At 42.6% G+C, this 25263-nt stretch overlaps 1 protein-coding gene and 1 pseudogene across 1 annotated transcript; both read right to left on the bottom strand.

Moving 5' to 3' along the window:
- Positions 1 to 8532: 8532 nt before the first annotated feature.
- On the bottom strand, positions 8533 to 8704 carry LOC141260701 (U2 spliceosomal RNA; annotated as a pseudogene).
- A 9745-nt stretch (positions 8705 to 18449) lies between these two features.
- LOC141258146 (protein ripply2.2-like) lies at positions 18450 to 23786 on the bottom strand. The gene is made up of 4 exons (XM_073673152.1): positions 23442 to 23786; positions 22653 to 22719; positions 22012 to 22082; positions 18450 to 18747 (listed from the first exon to the last, which is right to left on the bottom strand). The coding sequence occupies exons 1-4, from the start codon at positions 23603 to 23605 to the stop codon at positions 18576 to 18578; spliced, it is 474 nt and encodes a 157-aa protein (XP_073529253.1). The 5' UTR covers positions 23606 to 23786; the 3' UTR covers positions 18450 to 18575.
- Between the last annotated feature and the right edge of the window lie 1477 nt (positions 23787 to 25263).

The following is a 25263-nucleotide window of genomic DNA, read 5'->3' as shown; positions in this document are numbered from 1 at the left end:
AGCAGATGAGGGGCCCAAATATAGAAATGGACCAGTGACCAACTCTTCAGAGTGTCCAACTGTGGGATCAGGTGCTGTCTGACGACATTCGGCATGGTGGGAGGAAGGAGCATCAGGGTGAGGAGGAGTATGCAGTCGAGACTCACGGCTACTAAGACTTGACCGTGTGGAAGACAGACCGGAGGTGGTGGTGCCCAGGTGACTGGAAGTATTATCTGCTATCCAATTAATAACCTGTTCACACTGATCAGTTGGCAATAGTGGTGTTGTTGTGTGCTTCCCTAGTAATTTGGTCAAGAACTGGAAGCGAGAAGATGTGGCTGTTGGTTGTGGCACATTTTCACCTTGGCCACGGCCCCGTCCTCTGCACGCACCATCACCAGAACATCCAGTTACACATCCCTTGCCACGTGCCTTGCCCATTGTAAATGAAGTAAAATATCTTACACTCGCACTATCAATGGCAAAAAGGTAATAGAAAGGAGATTAGAACTGTGGAAGAGGAAAACCACAGTTATATTTCTCTGGCCCACACCAGAATATTTTAAACAGATATATTTGTGTCTGAATAGTCAGCGAGGCACTCAAACTGTTTTTTTTTTATGTAAAAAAGGCAAAAAGGTGGATTACACCCAGATTTGAACCGTGGAAGAGGAAAACCACAGTTCTAGTTCTTTGGCCTACACCAGAATCTTTTAAACAGATATATTTGTGTCTGAACAGTCAGCGAGACACTCAAATAATTTCTTTTATGTAAAAAAAGGCAAAAAGGTGGATTACACCCAGATTTGAACCGTGGAAGAGGAAAACCACAGTTCTAGTTCTCTGGCCTACACCAGAATCTTTTAAACAGATATATTTGTGTCTAAACAGTCAGCGAGACACTCAAACTGTTTTTTTTATGGAAAAAAGGCAAAGAGGTGGATTATACCCAGATTTGAACCGTGGAAGAGGAAAACCACATTTCTATTTCTCTGGCCTACACCAGAATCTTTTAAACAGATATATTTGTGTCTGAACAGGCAGCGAGACACTCAAACTGTTTTTTTTTATGTAAAAAAGGCAAAAAGGTGGATAACACCCAGATTTGAACCGTGGAAGAGGAAAACCACAGTTCTATTTCTCTGGCCCACACCAGAATCTTTTAAACAGATATATTTGTGTCTGAACAGTCAGTGAGACACTCAGACTGTTTTTTTTTTATGCAAAAAAGGCAAAAAGGTGGATTACACCTAGATTTGAACCGTGGAAGAGGAAAACCACAGTACTAGTTCTCTGGCCTACCCCAGAATCGTTTAAACAGATATATTTGTGTCTGAACAGAAGCGAGACACTCAAACTGTTTTTTTTTATGGAAAAAAGGCAAAAAGGTGGATTACACCCAGATTTGAACCGTGGAAGAGGAAAACCACAGTTCTAGTTCTCTGGCCTACACCAGAATCTTTTAAACAGATATATTTGTGTCTGAACAGTCAGCGAGACACTCAAACTGTTTTTTTTTTTATGGAAAAAAGGCAAAAAAGTGGATAATACAGAGATTTGAACCATGGAACTGCAAAACCACAGTTCTAGCTATCTGGCCAAAACCAGACTCTTTTATACAGATATATTTGTGTCTGAACACTCACAGACACACTCAATTTTTTTTTTTGGAGGGGGGGGGGAATAAAAAAAGGTTAATAAGACGGAAATTTGTACAGTCTGACTGAGGAAAAAAAAAAAAGGAGGATTTATCCTAGCCCCTGAGTGCTGCTGGGGCTAAATCTAGCAATTTGAGCTGCAGCAGCACACAGGACTGTAATGCAGTATTGGTGTAACCACTGCGTCTCCTATACAGCCTGCCTGCCTGATATCTGGGATGGATATTAGTCCTCAGAAGGACTGTTTGTTTGATTTAGAGGCTTTAGAGACCCTACACTACCTATTTTGCTGTATAAATCTCTCCCTAACTCAGCAGCACTCTCCCTACACTGTCTGATCCAGAGCGACTGTGTCCAAGATGGCGGCGCCCGGTTTTAAATACTCGATGTGACGCTGTGTGGCCAGGAAATCACTGTAATGCCCACAACCAACATGGCTGTGGCATTACAGTGATTGGCTGGCAATCCCTGCATGTTCTTTGGCTCTGTAAAGAGCGCCAAACATGCAGGGTGGAGACCCGAGCTCCCGCCCGAGTAACCCGAAAATCCTCGGTGCTCGCCAAACATCCCGAGTGGTGAGATGCTCGGGCGAGTACCGAGCAGTGTCGAGCATGCTCGCTCAACACTACTGTTTACATTTATTAATTCGGTGATCGCAGGCTGCGGAGGCGGCGGTGGGGCGGTGGTGGGCAAGCTGTGGCGACCATAAGATTCTTCTTGACTGGGCGGCGGGTGCTGCGGTGCCACTGGCTATGTGAGTGGCTAACTTAAGTTCATGTATTAATTTGTCCACCATTTCAGTACGTGATTGTATGATGCAATCATTCCCTCCCCTCCCACCTTCAAACCCACAACCAAAACTTAGAAGCTACTGGATGACCCTGAGCGATGCTGCAAGATCAAATGCCGATTTACAACATCAGATGGCAGCGCTCAGGATTTTCTAGGAGCTCATACATTCTGGTTGGGGAGGAAATGATTGGTGGAATCTGAAATCAGAAATACAGATTATAAAGAAAAATGGCCCAATCTGGTTACAATTAGTTTAAAACAATGTATGTGACACAGTCCCTTAAAGAAAAATAAATAACATATACCTAAAAAAAGAGTATTGGATATTTTTAAGAAATGTTTAATATGTTAGAGTAGAGTAGGGTCCGGCAAGAAGAGTTTCCTTGTCCTGGTGGTGGTTTAAAAATTTTTTGGGCCAAAATAAAAGCTGCTGGCTATATGTGTGATCTGGTCTTCGATGGGAACTGTTAATGTGTGATTGGTGAGGACGTGGTGCAGAAGTGGAGTTTTTCCAAGAGTGGGCGGTGGGACTGTGGAAGGTTTAAGGGGTGGAGGCGGAGCTGGGGTGGAGACTGGGCGGAGTCTGAAGGGAGCCCGGAAATTTTGACAGTATGGGGCTCAAGAATTCCTAGTGGCAGCCCTGCCAAAAATAGGCCATCAATAAAAAAGTAGTGGCCAGCCTCTTTAAGAGAAGGAATATTAGCAACTTATAGATTATAATAGCTATACACCGCGTGCAGAATTATTAGGCAAATTAGTATTTTGATCACATGATACTTTTTATACATGTTGTCCTACTCCAAGCTGCATAGGCTGGAGAGCCAACTGCCAATTAAGTAAATCTGGTGATGTGCATCTCAGTAATGAGGAGGGGTGTTGACTAATGACATCCACACCCTATATAAGGTGTGCTTAATTATTAGGCAACTTCCTTTCCTTTGGCAAAATGGATCAGAAGAGAGATTTGACGGGCTCTGAAAAGTCCAAAATTGTGAGATGTCTTGCAGAGGGATGCAGCAGTCTTGAAATTTCCAAACTTTTGAAGCGTGATCACCGAACAATCAAGCGTTTCATGGCGAATAGCCAATAGGTTCGCAATAAGCATGTTGGCCAAAAAAGGCGCAAAATAACTGTCCATGAATTGAGGAAAATCAAGCGTGAAGCTGCCAAGATGCCATTCGCCACCAGTTTTGCCATATTTCAGTGCAACGTTACTGCAGTATCAAAAAGCACAAGGTGTACGATACTCAGGGACATGGCCAAGGTAAGGAAGGCTGAAAAACGACCACCTTTGAACAAGAAACATAAGATAAAATGTCTAGAATGGGTCAAGAAATATCTTAAGACTGATTTTTCAAAGGTTTTATGGACTGATGAAATGAGAGTGACTCTTGATGGGCCAGATGGATGGGCCAGAGGCTGGATCAGTAAAGGGCAGAGAGCTCCACTCCGACTCAGATGCCAGCAAGGTGGAGGTGGGGTACTGGTATGGGCTGGTATCATCAAAGATGAACTTGTGGGACCTTTTCGGGTTGAGGATGGAGTGAAGCTCAACTTCCAGATCTACTGCCAGTTTCTGGAAGACAACTTCTTCAAGCAGTGGTACAGGAAGAAGTCGGTATCGTTCAAGAAAAACATGATTTTCATGCAGGACAATGCGCCATCACATGCATCTAACTACTCCACAGCGTGGCTGGCCAGTAAAGGTCTAAAGAAGAAAAAATAATGACATGGCCCCCTTGTTCACCTGATCTGAACCCCATAGAGAACCTATGGTCCATCATAAAATGTGAGATCTACAGGGAGGGAAAACAGTACACCTCTCGGAACAGTGTCTGGGAGGCTGTGGTGGCTGCTGCACGCAATGTTGATTGAAAACAGATCAAGCAACTGACAGAATCTATGGATGGAAGGCTCTTGAGTGTCATCATAAAGAAAGGTGGCTATATTGATCACTAATTTTTTTGTTTTTTGTTTTTGCATGTCAGAAATGATTATTTCTAAATTTTGTGCACTGATATTGGTTTACCTGGTGAAATGGGATTATATTTAGTTTTTATTAAATTGCCTAATAATTCTACACAGTAATAATTACCTGCACAAACAGATATCCTCCTAAGATAGCCAAATTTAAAAAAAAAACACTCCAACTTCCAAAAATATTAAGCTTGGATATTTATGAGTCTTTTCGGTTTATTGAGAACATAGTTGTTGATCAATAATAAAAATAATCCTCTAAAATACAACTTGCCTAATAATTCTGCACACAGTGTAGATCTGTGCTTCTTCAGTCCGGGTAGGCACTTAGTTACGCCCTTCTGGTCCCTCCTTGCATCACAGCACAGAGGTTCCACCACCCAGATCCGTAACATACCCAAGGATGAGCCAGACTTGTGCAAGTCCACAATTCTCTTCCTGATATCTTGGCTGATTTCTTTAGACTTTCCCATGATGATACACAAAGAAGCAGTGTGTTTCAGGTGTGCATTAAAATACATCCACAGGTGTGTCTCTAATTAACTCAGCTGTTGCCAAAAAAACATCAGACGCTTCCAAACACATGACATCATCATATGGGCAGTCCAGAATTGATTAAAGGCATAGTAATCTTAGTGTATGTAAACTTTTGACTTTGCAGTAAGTAATACAAATGCCTTAAAACATTCTCTCTCTCTCTCATTATTCTGGCTTTTGGCAAATATTAAAAATGATGGTATTCCTAATAGACCTAAAACGGGAAAGGTTTATTCTGATTTTATGTGAGATATTGAGAAAACAATGCATATGTGTCTTTTTATATAGTGTATGTAAATTTCTGGTTTCAACTGTACCTCAAAATAAAAATTACATACCCCCAATTCAGTATGCAATATCCTCTTTACACCTCTACCCTCTATTAATTATAATGTAATATCGTCTCACCCATCCCCATTCATTATAACATACTGTGCTGTCACCCATCCCCATCCCAATTCATTATAACATACTATTCTCTCATCCATCCCCCATCCCAATTCATTATAACTGTACTCTCAACCATCCCAATTCATTCTAACATACTGTTGTCTCACTCATCCCCATCCCAATTTATTATATTATATTGTGCTCTCACCTATCTTCATCTCAATTCATTATAACATACTGTGCTCACAACCATCCCAATTCATTATATTATATTGTGCTCTCACCCATCCCCATCCATTCTAACATACTGTTCTCTCACCCATCCGCATCCCAATTAATTTTAATATATTGTAATCTAAACCATCCCCATCTCAATTCATTATAACATATTGTGCTCTCAACCATCACAATTCATTATAACATACTGTGCTGTCACCCATCCCCATCCCAATTCATTATAACATACTGTGCGTTCACCCATCTCCCAAATCATTCACTTTAGATAAAAAAAAAGAATACCTCACCTTTCCTGGCGATCCCCTGCAGCTCTGCTTCCTTCCTCTTCTTGCCGGTTCGTACACGGTTAATGACGCAGCCCTGCGTTGAGTCATAGAGAAGGCAATGGGCTGCTGCTACGCTCTGTCTCTCTATTGTTGGCTGCGGAGCAACAGGAATCCTACCTGTCGGTGATAAGTATTGCCGATGGTGGCGCAACAAATATTTTAATGAGGGCAATCAGGCCATGGGACCCCCCAGAACCTTGGGCCCTGGGCGGTAACCCAGATTGCCATCATTATAATCCGCCTATGCATCTAGTACTGTGTCAAGAGTGTCAAAAATCATTAGGAACAATGAGGCAGCTAACTAGGTCAAATTCTTAAATTTCTCTGCACATTTCTCCTGAGTTTCTTATTGCATAGCTTCTGGTGTGCACACAATGTGACACCTTCATTTTCAGCGTAAATATCATATCAATAAATTACTTGCCACTGTATCACTGAGAAGAAATGCTGTCTGTGTGCTTAAGGGACCTTTTTGTACAGGCAGCTGTTCTATTTGTAAGTTTACCTTGCCATCCAAGCTGACCCCAAACACATGGATCCCACCAGTGCCTATTTCAGCTGGATGTGCTTCCAAGGACGCATATTCAGCTGAAATGTATTGCAGCACAGAAAGCCTCTGGCTCCCTGCTATGCAAGACAGGCCACTGGCCAATCAGAATCTGGCAGCTGACATCTACGAACCTGTGACAGGCGGCACATGGCAGTGATGTCATGTGCCATGGCGGGCACACTGACATCAGCCTGCAGGCTGCTGCACCAGCTATTAAAGAGGACGTCGTGCGTCAAGGGGGTGGAGGAAGATAAAAAGAATTGTTTATTTTTTAAATGTGTTGAAGAAAAACAGGGAACATTATTAGTAGAATACTCCCAGGATGGGGACGATTTACCATGAAGGAGCCCATGATGGAGATTTTACCAAAAAGGAGCCCAGTATGGGGGCATTATACCATGAAGGGGCTCAGGATGGGGAACCTTTTACCATGAAGAAGCCTGGGATTAGGGACATTTTATCAAAAAGGAGCCCAGGATGGGGGACATATTGTCAGAGTTTGATTAGAGTGTGATTTGCATAATTGGACCTATTTCCTCAGATGGAGAGAAAACGGTTGTCTGCACCTAACCTGAATGTAATCAGAAATTTCCAGCTAAGTATATTGGTGTTCCTGGGCTTTGTGGTGCCACCTACTGTAGCTATATTGTGTATATTTCTACTGACCAGTCTATATTTGGGCTAGTCTGCAAGTGTTATTAATATCTCATTCTGTGGCCTGTAGGGAAACAACATGACTTTTTTAAAGGGAATCTGTCACTCCCCTGGCACTTATCTGACCTCTAATATGTGCATACAGGTGATAGAAATGTAAATCTATACCTACCTGTACACCTCATATTAGAGGTCTTGTTGCTGTGAAATCTGTAAAATGTCTTTTTATTCAATCAAATTTATGATGTTTGCAGGCCCAGGGCCCTGAAGAAATCCCCGCCTCCTGTGGTAATTATAATGTTTCCCCCCTCCCCTGCAGATTTGGCAGCGGCAACAGCACACCATAGGGCACTGTGACATGCAGGGGAGGGAGGAAACATTATAATTACCACAGGAGGCAGAGATTTCTTCACGGCCCCGGGCCTGCAAGGATCAGAAACTTGATTGAATAAAAAGACATTTCACAGCAATAAGACCTCTAATATGAGGCATACAGGTAGGTAAAGATTTACATTTCTATCACCTATATGCCCATATTAGAGGTCATGTAAGTCCCAGGGGGTGACAGATTCCATTTAAACTCGTATCAGTCTATTATGAGTTCCAGTTATTGTATTTAGTTTATCCCAATAGTCTTAGGCATCCTTTGGGTTGAGCCCTTATTCTAACACCTGACTTTTTTTTCTTTTTTTTTTATCGAAAGCCTGAATTCGTGTACTAAACCCGAGTGGGCTCAAAAAAGAGACAAGTACCACAAAAAAAGTACACTAAGATGTTGGTCAACATGAAACCCTCTCCAAAAGGAGAAGGGTCCCCCAAACCATTCCCCATCCCTCTGAGTCAGAAGGCCACAGCGAGGAACAGGGACAAATAGCCACCTCCAGCCGAAGCCAGAGGCGACACAATCTTACCCCCAGCACCTGCCCAAGTTCTCAGCCAAGCAAGGCACTGGGAGCCAAAGACTGTGCTCCCCTCCCGGAAGAAGGAAGCCAACAATGCTCTCCTCCCAAAAGAGGAGAGCCAGGGGTTTCAGGGGGGAGCGGAACCTGATGGCCACACACCACCCCCCTAGACCTGCCAAGAGAGGAACCCGTTAGGGAACCGCATCCCGACAAAATCCTCGTAGGACGTGGACACACGTGAAAAAGTGGACTCACAGTGACAAGAAGAATTAATAAATAGTGAAGGTTTCACAGTATAATACTGCCCGGACCTTCAACCAGTTATTTAAAAATTCCCCATCCTAAGGCCAGAAGGTCCGGAATAAGGGTGCGTGCGAAGAAAGAAATATTGAAGTGCAAGTGCAAATGTGCCATAAACTCAAGTGGGGTTCCCAGTCCCAGTGAGTTAAGGCACCCCAGGGTCACCACTCCTGGGGCGCTTCACACTTCGGGCTTTCGATCTTCCCCGGCCCAGTGGCGTCGATCCTGGGGGGTCATGCTTTCCGCCAGATGACAATATAAGCCACCTGGCTTATATTAACAAACTAACAAACGCCCAAACCCCAGTGTGCATTGTATCAATCTACTAGGGCGGCGCGTGCCATGCCGCCTTTTCGAAAGATACTACACTTGATCTTAGCCAAAAGGCCGAGAAGCGATGACCTAAAGGTATATGACCCAAGCTATTCTTTTGAGTTTGCATGTCTCATTATTTTGTCCCTGTTCTTGTCACTCAATTTATTGACTTGGTGAGTCTGACCACTTTTGACTTTGTTCCTCTTACCAGCACTGACTTCGTGAACACCTGAGGGCCCTGCTGTAATGCCAGATGACTGTACATGGGTTAATGGGCAAATATAACCTAACTAGATGGTGGCCCGATTCGAACGCATCGGGTATTCTAGAATAGGTATGCGGCCGACGGGGTGCAATTAGCAGAGCGGCGTTTAAATTTGGCGCCCAAATCGCTGATTGGTCGCGTTCGGCAACCGCGACCAATCAGCAAAGCGGTGTTTAAATTTGGCACCAAAATCGCTGATTAGTCGCGACCAATCAGCAGAGCGGTGTTTAAATTTGGCGCCAAGACTGCTGATTGGTCGCGGCCGCCGACCGCGACCAATCAGCAGAGCGATACAGAGCGGGGTTTAAATTTGGCACCAAAATCGCTGATTGGTCGACGGCCGTGACCAATCAGCAGAGCGGTGTTTAAATTTGGCGCCAATACTGCTGATTGGTCGCGGCCGCCGACTGCGACCAATCAGCAGAGCGATGCAGAGCGGGGTTTAAATTTGGCCCCAAAGTCGCTGATTAGTCGCTTCTGACGGTCGCGACCAATCAGCGATTTTGGCGCAAAATTTAAACAACGCTGTGTTGATTGGTCGCGGCCGTCAGACGCGACTAATCAGCGACTTTGGAGCCAAATTTAAACCCCGCTCTGCATCGCTCTGCTGATTGGTCGCGGTCGCCGGTCTCGACCAATCAGCAGAGCGTTGTTTAAATTTGGCGCCAATCTCGCTGATTGGACGCGGGCGGCGGCTGCGACCAATCAGCGAACCGTGTTAGTGAGGAATGGAGAGCGTGTTTAAATTTGGCACCAAAATCGCTGATTAGTCGCGATCGCGACCAATCAGCAAAGAGGTGTTTAAATTTGGCGACAATACTGCTGATTGGTGACGGCCGGCAACCGCGACCAATCAGCAGAGCGATGCAGAGCGAGGTTTAAATTTGGCGCCAGAATCGCTGATTGGTCGCCGGCTGCGACCAATCAGCAGAGCGGTGTTTAAATTTTGCGCCAATACTGCTGATTGATCTCGGCCTGCGACCGCGATCAATCAGCAGAGCGTTGTTTAAATTTGGCGCCAATCTCACTGATTGGACGCGTCTGGTGTCCGCGACCAATCAGCAGAGCGTTGTTTAAATTTGGCGCCAAGCTCGCTGATTGGTCGCAGCTGGCGTCCGCGACCAATTAGCACAGCAGTGCTTAAATGTGGCGGCAAGATCGGTGATTGGTCGCGGCCGCTATTTAAATGTGGCGCCCAAATAGGTGATTGGTCGCGGGCAGTGACCAATCACCGATTTGGGCGCCAAATTTAAATATTGGCCGCGACCAATCACCGATCTTGGCTCTACATTTAATCACCGCTGTGCTGATTGGTCGCGGCCGATATTTAAATTTGGCGCCCAAAGCGGTGATTGGTTGCGGGCAGCGCCAGCGACCAATCAGCGATTTTTAACACAAATGTCGGGACCTTTGTAACACCAAGCGGATACTGTGGGGACATCAGCGGCTAGGGTGTGAAGGGAGGACCGGGGGACGGCGCTGCGGGTCGGGACACTTCTGCTCCGAGAGCCCGCTCATGTCCCGGGTTCTCGGAGCGGAAGTATCCGTACAGGCAGCGCTGCTGACATCCATGCGGCTAGGGTGTGAAGGGAGGACCGGGGAGCGGCGCTGACATCCAATTGCTCGCGGCCGCTATTTAAATCTGCTGCACAAATCGGTGATTGGTCGCTGTCTTGGCCCGCGACCAATCACTGATCTTGGCGCCAAAGTTAAACACTATTGTGCTGATAGGTCGCGGACGCTGACCGCGACCAATCACCGATTTGGGCGCCAAATTTAAATATCGGCCGCGACCAATCAGCACAGCGGTGTTTAAATGTAGAGCCAAGATCGGTGATTGGTCGCGGCCAATATTTAAATTTGGCGCCCAAATCGGTGATTGGTCGCGGGCAGCGCCCGCGACCAATCAGCGATTTTTAACACAAATGTCGGGACCTTTGTAACACCATGCGGATACTGTGGGGACATCAGCGGCTAGGGAGTGAAGGGAGGACCGGGGAGCGGCGCTGCGGGTCGGGATACTTCTGCTGCGAGCGCCCGCTCATGTCCCGGGTTCTCGGAGCGGAAGTATCCACACAGGCAGCGCCGCTGACATCCATGCGGCTAGGGTGTGAAGGGAGGACCGGGGAGCGGCGCTGCGGGTCGGGATACTTCTGCTGCAAGCGCCCGCTCCTGTCCCTGGTTCTCGCAGCAGAAGTATCCGCACAGGCAGCGGCGCTCCCCGGTCCTCCCTTCCGCATGGAGGTCAGCGACGCCGGCGGTCCTTCCGCTGCTACCGGCCGGGAGATGAGCGCCTCGCGCCGCTCATCTCCCGGCTGCATCTCCGTCCCGCAGATGGGTCCGGCGGTCGGGTTCCTTCTGCTGGTACCGGCCGGGAGATGAGCGCCTCGCGCCGGTCATCTCCCGGCTGCTTCGCCGCTCAGTTCCGTCCCGCAGATGAGCCGCTAACGGCCGCCATCTTTTTTCAGAAATCCCGCAGCGCTGATTGGCTGCTGCCGGACCAATGAGCGACGCGGGATTTCCTGGACAGACAGACACACAGACAGACAGAAAGACAGACAGACGGGATAAGACGATTATATATATAGATTAGAATGCATTCTCTAAGGGTATTATAATGGCCAAATACGAATATATAAATAAAATATTAAAAACATTGCAAATCGCTGCTGTGTCCCAGCTAGAGTTCCAGCTCTGTGGTAACAAGGTGTGGAAATTTGCTCTCCTCCAACAGGAAATAAAGTCTTTTTCTGCCACCTGTAATTTAGACCCATGTCTGACCTATAAAACACCCTTGTAACATCGCCTTGTGCATAATCTCTACATTGTGCTATCAAAAATAGCTCCTGTGCTGTGATTTTAGTGAGTAAATTATGTGTCATCACTGTAATTTATCTCTATACTGTGGTATCACCTGATATGACAGACAAGTCTAATACATGTTATTATTTCTCATCTGAGCAGAGACATGTCGCAACACCATATAGACCAGCATATCGACCACCATACCATACCATACCATAGATACAGCATAATATCATTCTCTGAATGATCAAAGACCAACAACTATTTACCCCAAATTATTTCAAGATATAAAATGTTCTGTAAATTTGTGAACATCACAATCAAGAATAAAGCATTTAATAACTTTTTCAGTTTATTACCACTAATGTTATAATTAGTATGGCGGCTCTCTATACATTACATCCGTCAAGCTGAATAGTTGCGATATTCATGTCATGTCTTTCGAAAACAGTGTTAATAATAGAGTATTCAACTCTTAACCCTAGACTTTGAAGTAACACTTTGTGAAAATGGAACAGCACACTTTCAAGAAGAATCTGCAAAACCAATTGACCTTCGGCGTAACCCTAACATAGGTGTAAAGTTAAGAACACTTAGCAGAACAGTGCTTCTCACCCATATAGAATCAAGTACATAGATGTAAACTGAGACTATCAGCAAATAGATGTAAACACCGACATGCCAACAGATGGGCATGACACCAAAGGTTAAAATGGTCATTTGTCACTTGTAACTTTGTGAGTGTTAGGTAATCAGATTGCACAGCTCCTGTTGTTATTGAAAAACATAGCTACATACTGAAGGGATCATTTCGGAAAAATGTATGATTCTTAACCATATTACTAAATCATTTGTAGAGATTGATGACAAATTTGTGATCAAATAGTGGATGTACATTCCAATACTGGGAGGTAAGTGATGTAACCATTATACTTAATATGGACTATCAAGAATGATCTGTTAGGCCAAATTCACAAAGAATGCAGGGTTTTTTTAAGCCTAATTTGGATCATAAGTGTTGGATAGGTGTAAAGGAGGAACTTCTTTTGTCTCACCTATACTATAGCAAGCTAAAGTTCTGCTTTAAACCAGTTGTGGGCAATAACATTGCTATTATCTCATTTAGCCACGTGACTTATGTACCTTGTGAAATTGGTGACCGTTTAGTGTAGATAGTAATACCTAGTCATGCAACAACAATTTATAATAGGGTTTGAATTATATACGTGCTTCCAGTTTTCCGCTTGTACAGTGTTTTTCATAAATCTTGTCTATAATAAAGGCTATGACTCAACAAATTATCTGATGTATTTATGATATTACCACATTTTATTATTTATACAGGAAGTATTAAAGAGAACCTTCACCAGTTTTAGCATGTTAAACTGCCTTCATCATGGAATAGTGGCTACAGAGCTGAATACTTTTTTTTAAATTTATTTCACATCTCCATTGCGGAGATATTTGTTCGTAAAGTCTATGTTCTAATTTATGCTAAGACCAAAGGATCATTAGCAAAGATTCTTCGCTGGGGGCGTTTACTTTTTCCCTTGCATGACGTTAAAAAAAAAAAAAGAACAGGTAGAAGGTAAGAACAGGCTTTCTTTTGTGAGGCATGTAATGACACACAGCCCTGATCTCATCACTGACCCCACTGCTAGCATCTAGTGTGTAAAGTAGAACAGAACTATATGCCACTGCAAACACCTCTTTAAGCTTTCATCTCACAGCAGTCAGTGTGGGGGAGGGGGAGGGAGTAGAGCAGAGTAGACACATACAGTAACTCTTAACCTACCCCCCTAAATTTGTAGTCACTGTAGATGTTGGCATTAAGTTCAGTGAGGAGAGCAAAGCTGTGTGTCATTAGGGGTCTCACATAGAGAAAGCTGGGTCTGACATTCTCTGAGGGGGTATTCTTTTTTCCCTGCATGACGCCATCTGCTTATGATTGGTCAACGCCATGCAAGGGAAAAACTAAATGCCCCCAGAAAATAATTTGTGTTAATGCCCCCTTGGTCTTAGCGAAAATTATAATCTAACTTTGCAAGCAAATATCACTGTAACAGAGATGAGAAGTTAAAAAAATAAAAATATGTTTTATTCAGCTCTGCAGCCACCATTCCATGATGTGGCCAGCTCAACATACTAAAACCTGTGAAAGATCCTGTTTAAGGCTGTGTGCCCACGATGCGTTTTTAAAGCGTTTCCGCAGCGGCAAAAACGCTGCGGAAACGCTTAAAAAACGCATGGTAGAAGGCCAGCCATGGTCCCCAATGATAATCCGCATGTGCTGTGCACATGCTGCGGAAATTTCCAATTATTTTGCGGAAGTGCTGCGTTTTCATCGCCATTGACTTGCATTAGATCGCATGGATTACGCATCACTGTATATGTAGATGCGCATTCCATGCGTTCTAATGTGCGGATGGTACCCGGGTCTAGAGGAGAGGAGACTCTCCTCCGGACCTGGGTACCATAGAAAACTGTAAAAAAATAAAATAAAATAAAAAATATATATATACTTACCTTCTGGCGGCCCGCGATGCGCTCCTCCTCACATGCCGGCAGTTCGTGATGGACTGAAGGACCTGCGCTGACGTCATAGTCATGTGACGGGTCCTTCAGTGTACCGCTGCCGGCAAGGGAGAACGGAGGGAAGCAGGACACCGGGGGTCATCAGAGGGTAAGTATATTTTTATTTTTTTATTTTTTGACATTCTCACGGGTCACACTATATAAATCCATGCCGTTTGCGTGGATTTATATAGTGTGACCAAGTTGACAAGCACTTTCTAAGTGATGCTAAAATCGCTTGGAAAGCGCTTGTCAACCCGCATGCGGAAATGCATGTGAAGAACGCTTCACATCCGCATGTCCCTGGCAGGAAAACGCATGTACAATCCGCATGCGTTTTTTTCTGCCAGGGAGATGCAGAAACGCTCAGGAAAAAATCCTGAGCATTTCTGCATCGTGGGCACATAGCCTAAGTCAGAAATTAATACTTGAAAATTAACATAGGATATTTACTTTATATTTTATTGCTTATACGAATACATTCATATAAATTTGATACAAATAAATACATATATACATATATTGTTACATAATATAAAATTTTACATAAAATGCTAAGATAATATATATTTAGATAATAAATGCTGTGGTTGTCTAGTTTAATGGGAACCTGTCATGTGAAAAATGTTATTAGCCTGCAAATATGGGGTTAATCTGCAGGTTAAAAGGGTTCTGACCATGCCCGGCGCCCGCACTTAGAGCCCTGCTGCCGGGAGGAAATTAACTTTATTACTACCAGCACCGTTCGGTGCTTAATCATGGGGGTGGAACCAGCATGGGTTTAGTCATCACTCTGTGTATAGAGAGTGGCAGCTGTAACCACACCCCACGGCATTAGGGCCGGCTGTCAATCAGTATTGGGGCCGTGGTTACAGCCGCCGCTTTCTATACACATAGCAGTGACTGAACCTGCACTGGCGCCACCCCCGTGACTTCAGCAGGCGCCAGGCTGTCATGATGACCAATCAATGTCCAGTGATCTCATGTTAGAAGGTCGATAGGAGCAGATGCACGTGAGCTTTGCACAAGATCCATTTAAACACTGCTGTCAGAGATTTACAGTAACATTTAAATGGTTAACAGCAGCAGTCGGAGCTGATCTCTGGCCATGACTGTTACACATAGAGGCCAGTTATGTAATTTATATAGCCGGCATCTACTCAGTTTGGGTAAAGCTCAGCTTTTGAACCCTCTCCACACGCTCTCATCCAGATAATAACATATCTATACATCATATTGCATAAAGGGCTTAAAGAGGTTGTCCACTACTATATAAAATGCAACAATGTATTTAAACGGTGGAGATAAGGATTTTTGTAACTACCTTGTGTGGTCTTTATGGCCTGTGAGCGACGCTATTGCTGACCGCTCACAGGCATCATGTGGTCCCCGGCTGCAGCCGGCTCTGGCATCCACTGATGTCAGGTCAAGTTCCAGCTGCAGCCGGGGCGTGACTCAGTGACGTGCTCCCTGCGGATTGATGGACTGTGGGAGGGGTTTCCCTGCGCATCACAGCCCAACATCCACCATGCGCTTTCCCAATGAATGCAGGAGAGGAAAAGCGCGCAGTGGATGCTGGGCTGTGACGCGTGGGGAAATCTCCACCATTTCAATACATTGGGGCATTTTATATACAACCCCTGGCAAAAATTATGGAATCACCGGGCTCGGAGAATGTTCATTCAGTTGTTTAATGTTGTTGAAAAAAAGCAGATCACAGACATGGCACAAAACTAAAGTCATTTCAAATGGCAACTTTAGGGCTTTAAGAAACACTAGAAGAAATCAAGATTAAAAATGTGGTACTCAGTAAGGGTAATTTTTTTCAGACCAAGCAGAGGGAAAAAATTACGGAATCACTCAATTCTGAGGAAAAAATTATGGAATCACCCTGTAAATTTTCATTTCCAAAACTAACACCTGCATCAAATTAGATCTGCTCGTTAGTCTGCATCTAAAAAGGAGTGATCACACCTTGGAGAGCTGTTGCACAAAGTGGACTGACATGAATCATGGCTCCAACATGAGAGATGTCAATTGAAACAAGAAGAGGATTATCAAACTCTTAAAAGAAGGTAAATAATCACGCAATGTTGCAAAAGATGTTGGTTGTTCACAGTCAGCTGTGTCTAAAATCTGGACCAAATACAAACAACAAGGGAAGGTTGTTAAAGGCAAACATACTGGTAGACCAAGGAAGACATCAAAGCATCAAGACCGGAAACTTAAAGCAATATGTCTCCAAAACAGGAAATGCACAACAAAACAAATGAGGAACGAATGAGAGGAAACTGGAGTCAATGTCTGTGACTGAACTGAAAGATACTGCCTAAAGGAAATGGGATTTACATACAGAAAAGCTAAACATAAGCCATCATTAACACCTAAACGGAAAAAAAGAAGGTTACAATGGGCTAAGGAAAAGCAATCGTGGACTGTGGATGACTGGATGAAAGTCATATTCAGTGATGAATCGCGAATCTGCATTGGGCAAGGTGATGATGCTGGAACTTTTGTTTGGTGCCGTTCCAATGAGATTTATAAAGATGACTGCATGAAGAGAACATGTAAATTTCCACAGTCATTGATGATATGGGGCTGCATGTCAGGTAAAGGCACTGGGGAGATGGCTGTCATTACATCTTCAATAAATGCCCAAGTTTACATTGATATTTTGGACAGTTTTCTTATCCCATCAATTGAATGGATGTTTGGGGATGATGACATCATTTTTCAAGATGATAATGCATCCTGCCATAGAGCAAAAGCTGTGAAACATTCCTTGAAAGAAGACACATAAGGTCAATGTCATGGCCTGCAAATAGTCCGGATCTCAATCCAATTGAAAATCTTTGGTGGAAGTTGAAGAAAATGGTCCATGACAAGGCTCCAACCTGCAAAGCTGATCTGGCAACAGCAATCAGAGAAAGTTGGAGCCAGATTGATGAAGAGTACTGTTTGTCACTCATTAAGTCCATGCCTCAGAGACTGCAAGCTTTTATTAAAGCCAGAGGTGGTGCAAAAAAAAAACTAGTGATGTATTGGAGTGTTCTTTTGTGTGTTTGTTTTTCATGATTACATAATTTTTTCCTCAGAATTGAGTGATTCCGTAATTTTTTCCCTCTGCTTGGTCTGAAAAAAATTACCCTTACTGAGTACCACATTTTTAATCTTGATTTCTTTTAGTGTTTCTTAAAGCCCTAAAGTTGCCATTTGAAATGACTTTAGTTTTGTGCCATGTCTGTGATCTGCTTTTTTTCAACAACATTAAACAACTGAATGAGCATCCTTCGAGCCCGGTGATTCCATAATTTTTGCCAGGGGTTGTAGCAGTGGACAACCTCTTTAATGTTATGATTTTACCTGACAAAATGTCTTGTGTGTTTAAAGAGCAACTATCACCAGATTTCACAATACAAATTGCACACATTATTGAGTAACTATTTTACAACTAATGAGACTTGTATACGTGCTTTGAAAATCCATATCATAATTGTGGTATAATCCTGATATTAATATAACCATTTACTCATAAAATGCTAATTTTAATATTAGTATAGAAAACTTTCAAAAATGATTGCACAACCATTTTTGACATAGGTTTATATAGCTGTGTGACCCTTCAAAAGATAAGCCAATGAATCCCTTTAGAATGACAAAGCACAGCACTAGCAGCGATAAATCATGTTTTGAAGTTCTATATAAATGAGTCTGGAAGAACATTGTGCATGATGATGCACTTACAGCTCCTCATCCTCACACTGTATTCCCTGTCTAGTGTCATCCTCCTCTGGTTGATGGGAAGGTTGTTGGCTCTGATACAGTGCTGCATTCCTCTTAGTCATCTAGAGGAGGGTGGTGTTAGGCAGGTACAGCGGGAGACTGAGGAGCTGTAAGTGCAGCATCACACACCAATGCACTTCGACACTTCTGTACAGAACTTCAATACATGATTTCTCGCTACTGGAGCATTTCGGGGTCATAAAGAGATTGAACGATTTAACCTTTAAAAGGGCTATGCAGTTATTTAAATGGTTAGGGGGAGGTAAAAGTTTCTAAAAATTTCCCTTTAAGGTAAATCCACCAACTTCAGTAGGCCTAAAATATCTATGTAACCTTGTATACAGTCTGTACTATGAAATACAGTGACAGGTATTTTGTGTGTGTGTGTTACCAACTGCTCCTCTTTGTAATTGCTGTCCATTCCAGACAAGAGGTGAGGATCTGGAACTTTCTAGGTTAATGAAATATGTTTTCTTTTAAACTTGATAAACCCTAAAAGAAACAGTAATTATGTGGTATATAGAGTTATCACTCTGATTCAAATCCAGAATCGTGCTCCTCTTCACTGTGTTCTTCATCATTGTCTGTGTCTGATTCAGAATCATAAAGAGATAAAGTGGCCTGGACTGGAAAATTTCGTAATAAGTCATCTGCTTCCACATACATGAGATCTAGTGGTTTAGATCTGGGCCAAAATAATCTACAAGATAAGGAAGAATGTAAAAACAGTAACATGATAAAGCAGTATGAAGGTCAGCATTAACAAAACATTGCGACTGATATGGTACTATCACATCACAAGTAAATAATTAATCAACGGATTTTCTCTTCAATAACATATGCTTGATGAGTGGGTCCAATGAATAATAAGGGTCCCGTCCCCCTATTTGCTAAGACTGGAGCTATGAGTTGAGTAGCCATACATGTGAGGGGAGTCTCTATTATAGTCTTAGGGAGGTATAGGACTGAGCATTTGTATATACAGTTTATTTATGACTCAGCAAGTAATTTTACATAATTTGATGATTCAACAAAAGTTATGTAATGTGACTATAGTTAGTAGTTATGCAAATAGCCTCTTCAGAGAGGCAGAGGACTGGAACTCTAATGACACCTATTGGTGGGTAGCACTTGGAGATGAGCGGATCTGACAACTTTCAAATTTGTTTGTTTGCATGGACTTTAGCTGGAAATTTGATCACAAGGTTTTCTTCACAAATTTAATGTCTCTTATTATGTTCTGTGGTCTCTCCAGACTCGGGAGCATAATAAACGTAAGATGTAAAAAAATACTTATACTCGCCTCACCGCTCACCTATCCGGATGCTCCCGCTGCTCTCTGTCCCCAGTCTAGTCTTTGACACCTCTGTCACGTCGCATCTCTGGCCTGGTGAACACCGGGCCGGAGATGCAGAGCAACGGAGAACCAAAGCGCAGACAGGGAGCAACCGGAGAGGTGAGAAGTGAGGCGAGTATGTTTTTGAACATCTTTTTTGCCGGCCCTCTATTGTTCAACAAGATGGCTAGAGTAGCTGGCCTCCATTTTGCTAATTAGTCTGGAGTGAGTTAGAAAAAATTTGTATTCTCCTCAATTCTGATTTTTGTAAAATTTGATTAGAATTCAATTACACTCTAATAAATTCATCCATCTCTAGCAGCAATCCTAAAAGTCAATTCACTTTAAAGAGACTTGCCACATGACTTAGGATACAAAGCCAAACCAGAAACTCCATTTGTAGGCATGTGATTTGGAATGCTAGACCAAGTAGGAGATCAATTTTGGCTGGGTGAGAGGCCTCTGACACAGGTCTGAGGGTCCATTTACACATACCATCAGGCCGCACGATATAAACTTTTACTGATTGGAGGTTGTTTGAATGTTTGTTTACACATGCAGTCCACAGTAAATATTGCGTGCAGCGCGATCTATATTAGATTGCTCATGCACATGGGCTGCCATTGCTCTCCACAATGCAAGTCCTGTTTACAGAGGACGATGCACCAATGAAAATGATGATCTTTTATTCTGCACAAAAGATAATTTCACCCCATGAATGAGCGTTTTACTTGTTCATAGGCAACTTGTTAATCGAGTGTTTTTAACAGTGTTCGTTCATGATTAGCTTGCAGTGTAAATAAATGCCCCTTGAGAGGTAAAGTTTTTCCTTGTGGAGAGCACCAAGTCTGCGTAAACTTATAGGCCATGCAATGCTCCTCTGGGAATTTAAATTTGCAAATAGCCTCTTCGGAGAGGAAGAGGACTGAAACTCTAGTGCTACCTCCAATAGCTGTCACTAGAGTTCCAGTCCCCTTCCTCTCTCAAAAGTCCATTTGCATATCTAGTAACTACAGTCACATTGGATAACTTCTGTTGAGTCATTTAAATTCCCATGGTAGCATTGCATCACCTCTTAGGGTATGTTCAAACGGGGCATTTTTGCAGGGTTTTTTTTTCCATGAAAAACACCTGCTATGGTAGGAAAAATGTTGCGTACATAACATCATGCTTTTAGTTGTGTTTTCATTGCGTTTTTTAGGCATTCATTTGAATGGATGAAAAAAGCTGTAAAAGCCTTGAAAGAATTGACATGCTGCGGATTTGAAAAACGCATTGATGGTTTAAAAATGCAAGGAAAAAAACTCAGAATGTGGATAAAATTTTGGAAATTACATTCATTATGTTTGTGTTTCAAAATATTTTTATTGAAAAAGTTTTTAAAGTAGCCGGGGGATGGGAAGGAGTAGGGTACATAAATAAAAAAAGAAAAAGGAGGGAAGGGGAGGGAGAGGGGGGGGGGGAGGAAAAACAAACAATCTACATATTGTAGACAAAAAAGGTTTAGAAATCACTGTATTGTACAATATAGTATAATTTCAAATACAAACAGAAAATAGATAAGTACTCTATTAATGAGTCTAGACATAAAATCTATGAAGACATAAACTTTAGGTTTATTAAAGAAATACATTAAATGTGTCTAAAAAAATAAAAATAAAAAGAAGATTCATAAAAAATGTAGATTTTATTTGAGCTAAAGGAAGTTCTGTATTACCATTAAAAAGAACAAAGGAGAGAGTCAAACAATTGGTTCACTTGATAATATATGGAACGTCAATTGGCCTTATGTAAGAGAAGCGGTAAGTATTTAGAGATCCACGGGGTCCAATGATCTAGGTATTTAGAGAAAGAGTTGCTTCTAATTGCTATATTGTGTTCATACACGCTATGTTGGGTAATTCGGTCTATAAGTACATCTATACCGGGTGGATCAGGTTTGGTCCATCTCGTAGCAATAATGAGTCTAGCAGTCACTATAATATGCGAAATTATAAATCGTAACTGCTTTGGGAAGTCTTCTATTCCAATTGACAAGAGGGCTAATTGTGGAGTAATGAATATGGTCATTCCTGTGATATCTGATATTAAGAGTTTAGTATCCATCCAAAATTTAAGCAGTCTAGGACATCCCCAGAACATGTGGGTTAATGTGCCTTGATTATTGCATTTCCTCCAGCAATAAGGCGAATTGGTGGGGTTAATGCGATGAAGTTTTATTGGAGTCCAGTACCACCGTGAAAGAACCTTGAAGTAAGACTCATGCATTGTCGCTGAACATTCATTAAGTTTGGACTGTGTTATTTGAGCATGAAAAATTCAAGGAAAAAACGCTGCAAATATTCATCATGCAAACAAGCCCTATGTTTCCCTATGCCGAATTGACATTCTACACAAGGAGAAACTTTACCCTGTATACCCCTGTAATTACTAGAGACACATGCATCCACGATATGTATATACAATTACCAGATATTCTATAAGTACAGGAAGACTTCTGTTAATAAAGAATACACCAAGTCCCAGTCCCAGACCACATGTAAAATGTGAGTCTGTTCTCAACATCTGTTTTCTTTTTACTACTGGGTATCAGCTTATACATTACCCATCCATAGTAACACATCTTACCTCACAGGGTGACTGTAGTCTACAGGCTTCTGTCCAGCTTGAGAATTTTCACACAGATCTTTGGCATATGGCTAGGTTAAAGAAGAGGACATGTTATCATCAGTGCAATCTGTTTTTTACATCAGAGCACCTTTCGTTCACTTCTTAGCCTGGCGTGAGAAAGGCCAAGTTATGAATTACTGACGGGTGAACCATGAAATCATTTCATATATTGACTCATGTGAAAAACAAATCAATAACGCAGAAGGACATAAAGGTTAGCAGGATCAGTGATGGGCACAATGACTAGATGGCTATAAATACATAGCCATAGCTTGAAAGAGTTGCTCAGTTTACTTCTAGAACTCATCCCCTACCTACCCCATGACCCAGAAAGAACAGCTACTCTGTACAAGAGGCTCCGCTTCTGGTGGACTTGATCTGTCTTTGTACTGCGTGGAGGGCCATTAATATGACCATCATGTAATAATACATTCAGCTCCACAGAGATCCACAAATAATATGTGTTAATCTGCAGAAAGTTTTATATTCAGATATCTCAAGAGGTGGTCCAGCATACAATATGGTTTGATGCATGGAGAAAAGCTTATCTCAGAACTAGCATAATAGTTCATTGCTTCACCAGAAGTATTTCTACTTACCAAGCTTTGTGGCAGACATTTTTTGGAGTTACTTTGAGTCCATGGTCTCCAAAATAAAATGCGGGGTCTGCAATTTACAAGTGCATTTATTACTTAATATATGAAACTTTTGTGATATAGACACGTACAGCCTATATCAAGAAGAAGCATAACTCATTTCTCAATGGACTTTAATATTTCAACATTTATATTATTCTATTTATATATAGTTATACTTATACATATATATATTTTAACTTCTTATTTAACATAAGTCGAGGTCAAACGAAGTTTTGAGAAATAGCCATGCTGCTTTATCTACAAGCACATGTATCATTGTATATAATATTAATGATAAATTATCAATGTACTAATCTACAATAAAAGGAACAGGACCTGATGGAATCTGCTTTACCAGATATCCTGAATTACTGGACTGTTATATAAAAGTAGACAAAATTTACTCATAAATGAACAGTTAGACAGTGAAGGCAACAAAATAAAAAATGTTGCTTCAAAATATGCTAGATCATCAGAATTCTGAATTCTTGTATGCTGGATTCTGATAATATCATACCATATAATTACTATATTATTGAGGTTTATGTAAACAATATGGTCCAGGTCATTGATCTAACCAGTCAAGTAATATAATCAAGTGTATAGTCCCAGTTCCAGGTAAACATAATAGACATATTGTCAGATAACAAAAATAAATAAAAGATTAATAGATAGATATATTTGCACATTGAGACTAGTAATAAAGTAGTATACCATACTGTCTACACCCAGGTTTTGTATAAAGATTACCTGTACTCTGTCCTCCTGTGTGGCCCCTTAGTTGCACATATATATCCAGCCGGGTAAGGTCTTCTCCAGAGACATTTGCAGCTCAGACAGCCTATATTAAGTGATGATAGCCTGCAGTCTTCAGTCCCAGAGACCTCTCTCAAGAAGGTCTGCTCCATCTCCATAGTGCACCTCAAAATGTTCTCAGGTCTCCCGCACAGCCTTTTATAGCCTGGGCCTGGCCTAACACTGCCAATATTTACCTTAGAAATGAAGCAATGGCCAGTGCTGACCGGGGGTGGGGGGAGAGGTGGCAGCCCCCATCACCACCTCATGTATAGACTCGTGCAGGAGTCCAAATGGTGAGGGGACAGATGTGACAAGGGCATGTTAGTGACACCTCCGCAGGTCCACGGACAGGACAGCTATGATGAGATCCACAGCACACTTATCACTTGTCCACCCTGTGACCCCACTGTATACAGGACTGACAGGTGACTGAGGGCGCATTCAGCTCTGCTCTGGGCTCTTCTGTATCAAGTATCCTTGTCATAATGATCCAACCCTCTATTCTGTACCTATCCATCTCCTAGACATACTACCTATCATCAGATTTATAGCTGATGATCAGATATCTACAGATCTATCTACAGATCTATCTACCTATCGCTGTCATCTATAATCTATCTATCTATAGATCTATGTACCGTATGAATTTTTCATATCTATGTCTTTATCTTTCATATTTATAATATATAATCTATTTATATATATCTCATATCTATCTATCTATCTATCTAAACATGTAAAAAGCAGGCAGCATGCCAATATTTACCAAAAGTGGACTTTATTTAGCCCATGTGTCATGGCGACGTTTCGATTGTAGTGAACCTTTTTCAAGCAGTGAATTGGGTGTACAAGAAAGTATTATTATTTATTATTATAGCGTCATTTTTTCCCTGGCGCTTTACATGTGAAAAAGGGGTATAATACAAGAACAATTACAATAATCTTGAACATAATGTGACGGCGACTGGTACAGGAGGAGCGAGGACCCTGCCCGCGAGGGCTCACAATCTACAAGGGATGGGTGAGGATACAGTAGGTGAGGGTAGAGCTGGTCGTGCAGCGGTATGGTAGAGCGGTGGTTACTGCAGGTTGTAGGCTTGTCGGAAGAGGTGGGTCTTCAGGTTCCCTTTGAAGGTTTCCACGGTTGACGAGAGTCTGATGTGTTGGAGTAGAGAGTTCCAGAGTAGGGGGGAAGCACGGGAGAAATCTTGTATACGGTTGTGGGAGGAGGAGATAAGAGGGGAGTAGAGAAGGAGATCTTGTGAGGATCGGAGGTTGCGTGCGGGTATGCAACGGGAGACTAGGTCACAGATGTATGGAGGAGACAGGTTGTGGATGGCTTTGTATGTCATGGGGAGGCAGTGGAGAGATTGACAGACAGGAGAGGCCGGGGAATAGCGGGGGGACAGGTGGATTAGTCGGGTAGCAGAGTTTAGGATAGATTGGAGGGGTGCGAGAGTGTTAGAGGGGAGGCCACAGAGCAGGAGGTTGCAGTAGTCAAGGCGGGAGATGATGAGGGCGTGCACTAGTGTTTTTGCAGATTCATGGTTGAGGAATGTGCGGATCCGGGAGATATTTTTGAGTTGGAGTCGGCAGGAAGTGGAAAGGGCTTGGATATGTGGTTTGAAGGAGAGTTCAGAGTCCAGGGTTACCCCAAGGCAGCGAGCTTGAGGGACTGGGGAGAGTGGGCAGCCATTGACGGTGATAGATTGGTCAGTTGGGGGGGTTGAATGAGATGGCGGAAAGATGATGAATTCTGTTTTGTCCATGTTAA

The sequence above is a fragment of the Phyllobates terribilis genome, unplaced genomic scaffold (assembly GCF_046119375.1).
Source record: "Phyllobates terribilis strain yellow unplaced genomic scaffold, ASM4611937v1 Scaffold_3__8_contigs__length_932513732, whole genome shotgun sequence".
NCBI classification, from domain to species: Eukaryota; Metazoa; Chordata; class Amphibia; order Anura; family Dendrobatidae; genus Phyllobates; species Phyllobates terribilis.
This window is presented reverse-complemented; position numbering and strand designations above follow the sequence as displayed.

What these genes read in the sequence shown, in the direction of transcription:
- LOC141258146 (XM_073673152.1), bottom strand. Translation starts at nt 23,605, where the DNA reads ATGGAGATGGAGCAGACCTTCTTGAGAGAGGTCTCTGGGACTGAAGAC. An exon ending in AATGTCTGCCACAAAGCTTG is followed by an intron (nt 22,083 to 22,652) that starts GTAAGTAGAAAT and finishes TCTTTAACCTAG; the next exon opens with CCATATGCCAAAGATCTGTG. An exon ending in GACTACAGTCACCCTGTGAG is followed by an intron (nt 18,748 to 22,011) that starts GTAAGATGTGTT and finishes CTTATCTTGTAG; the next exon opens with ATTATTTTGGCCCAGATCTA.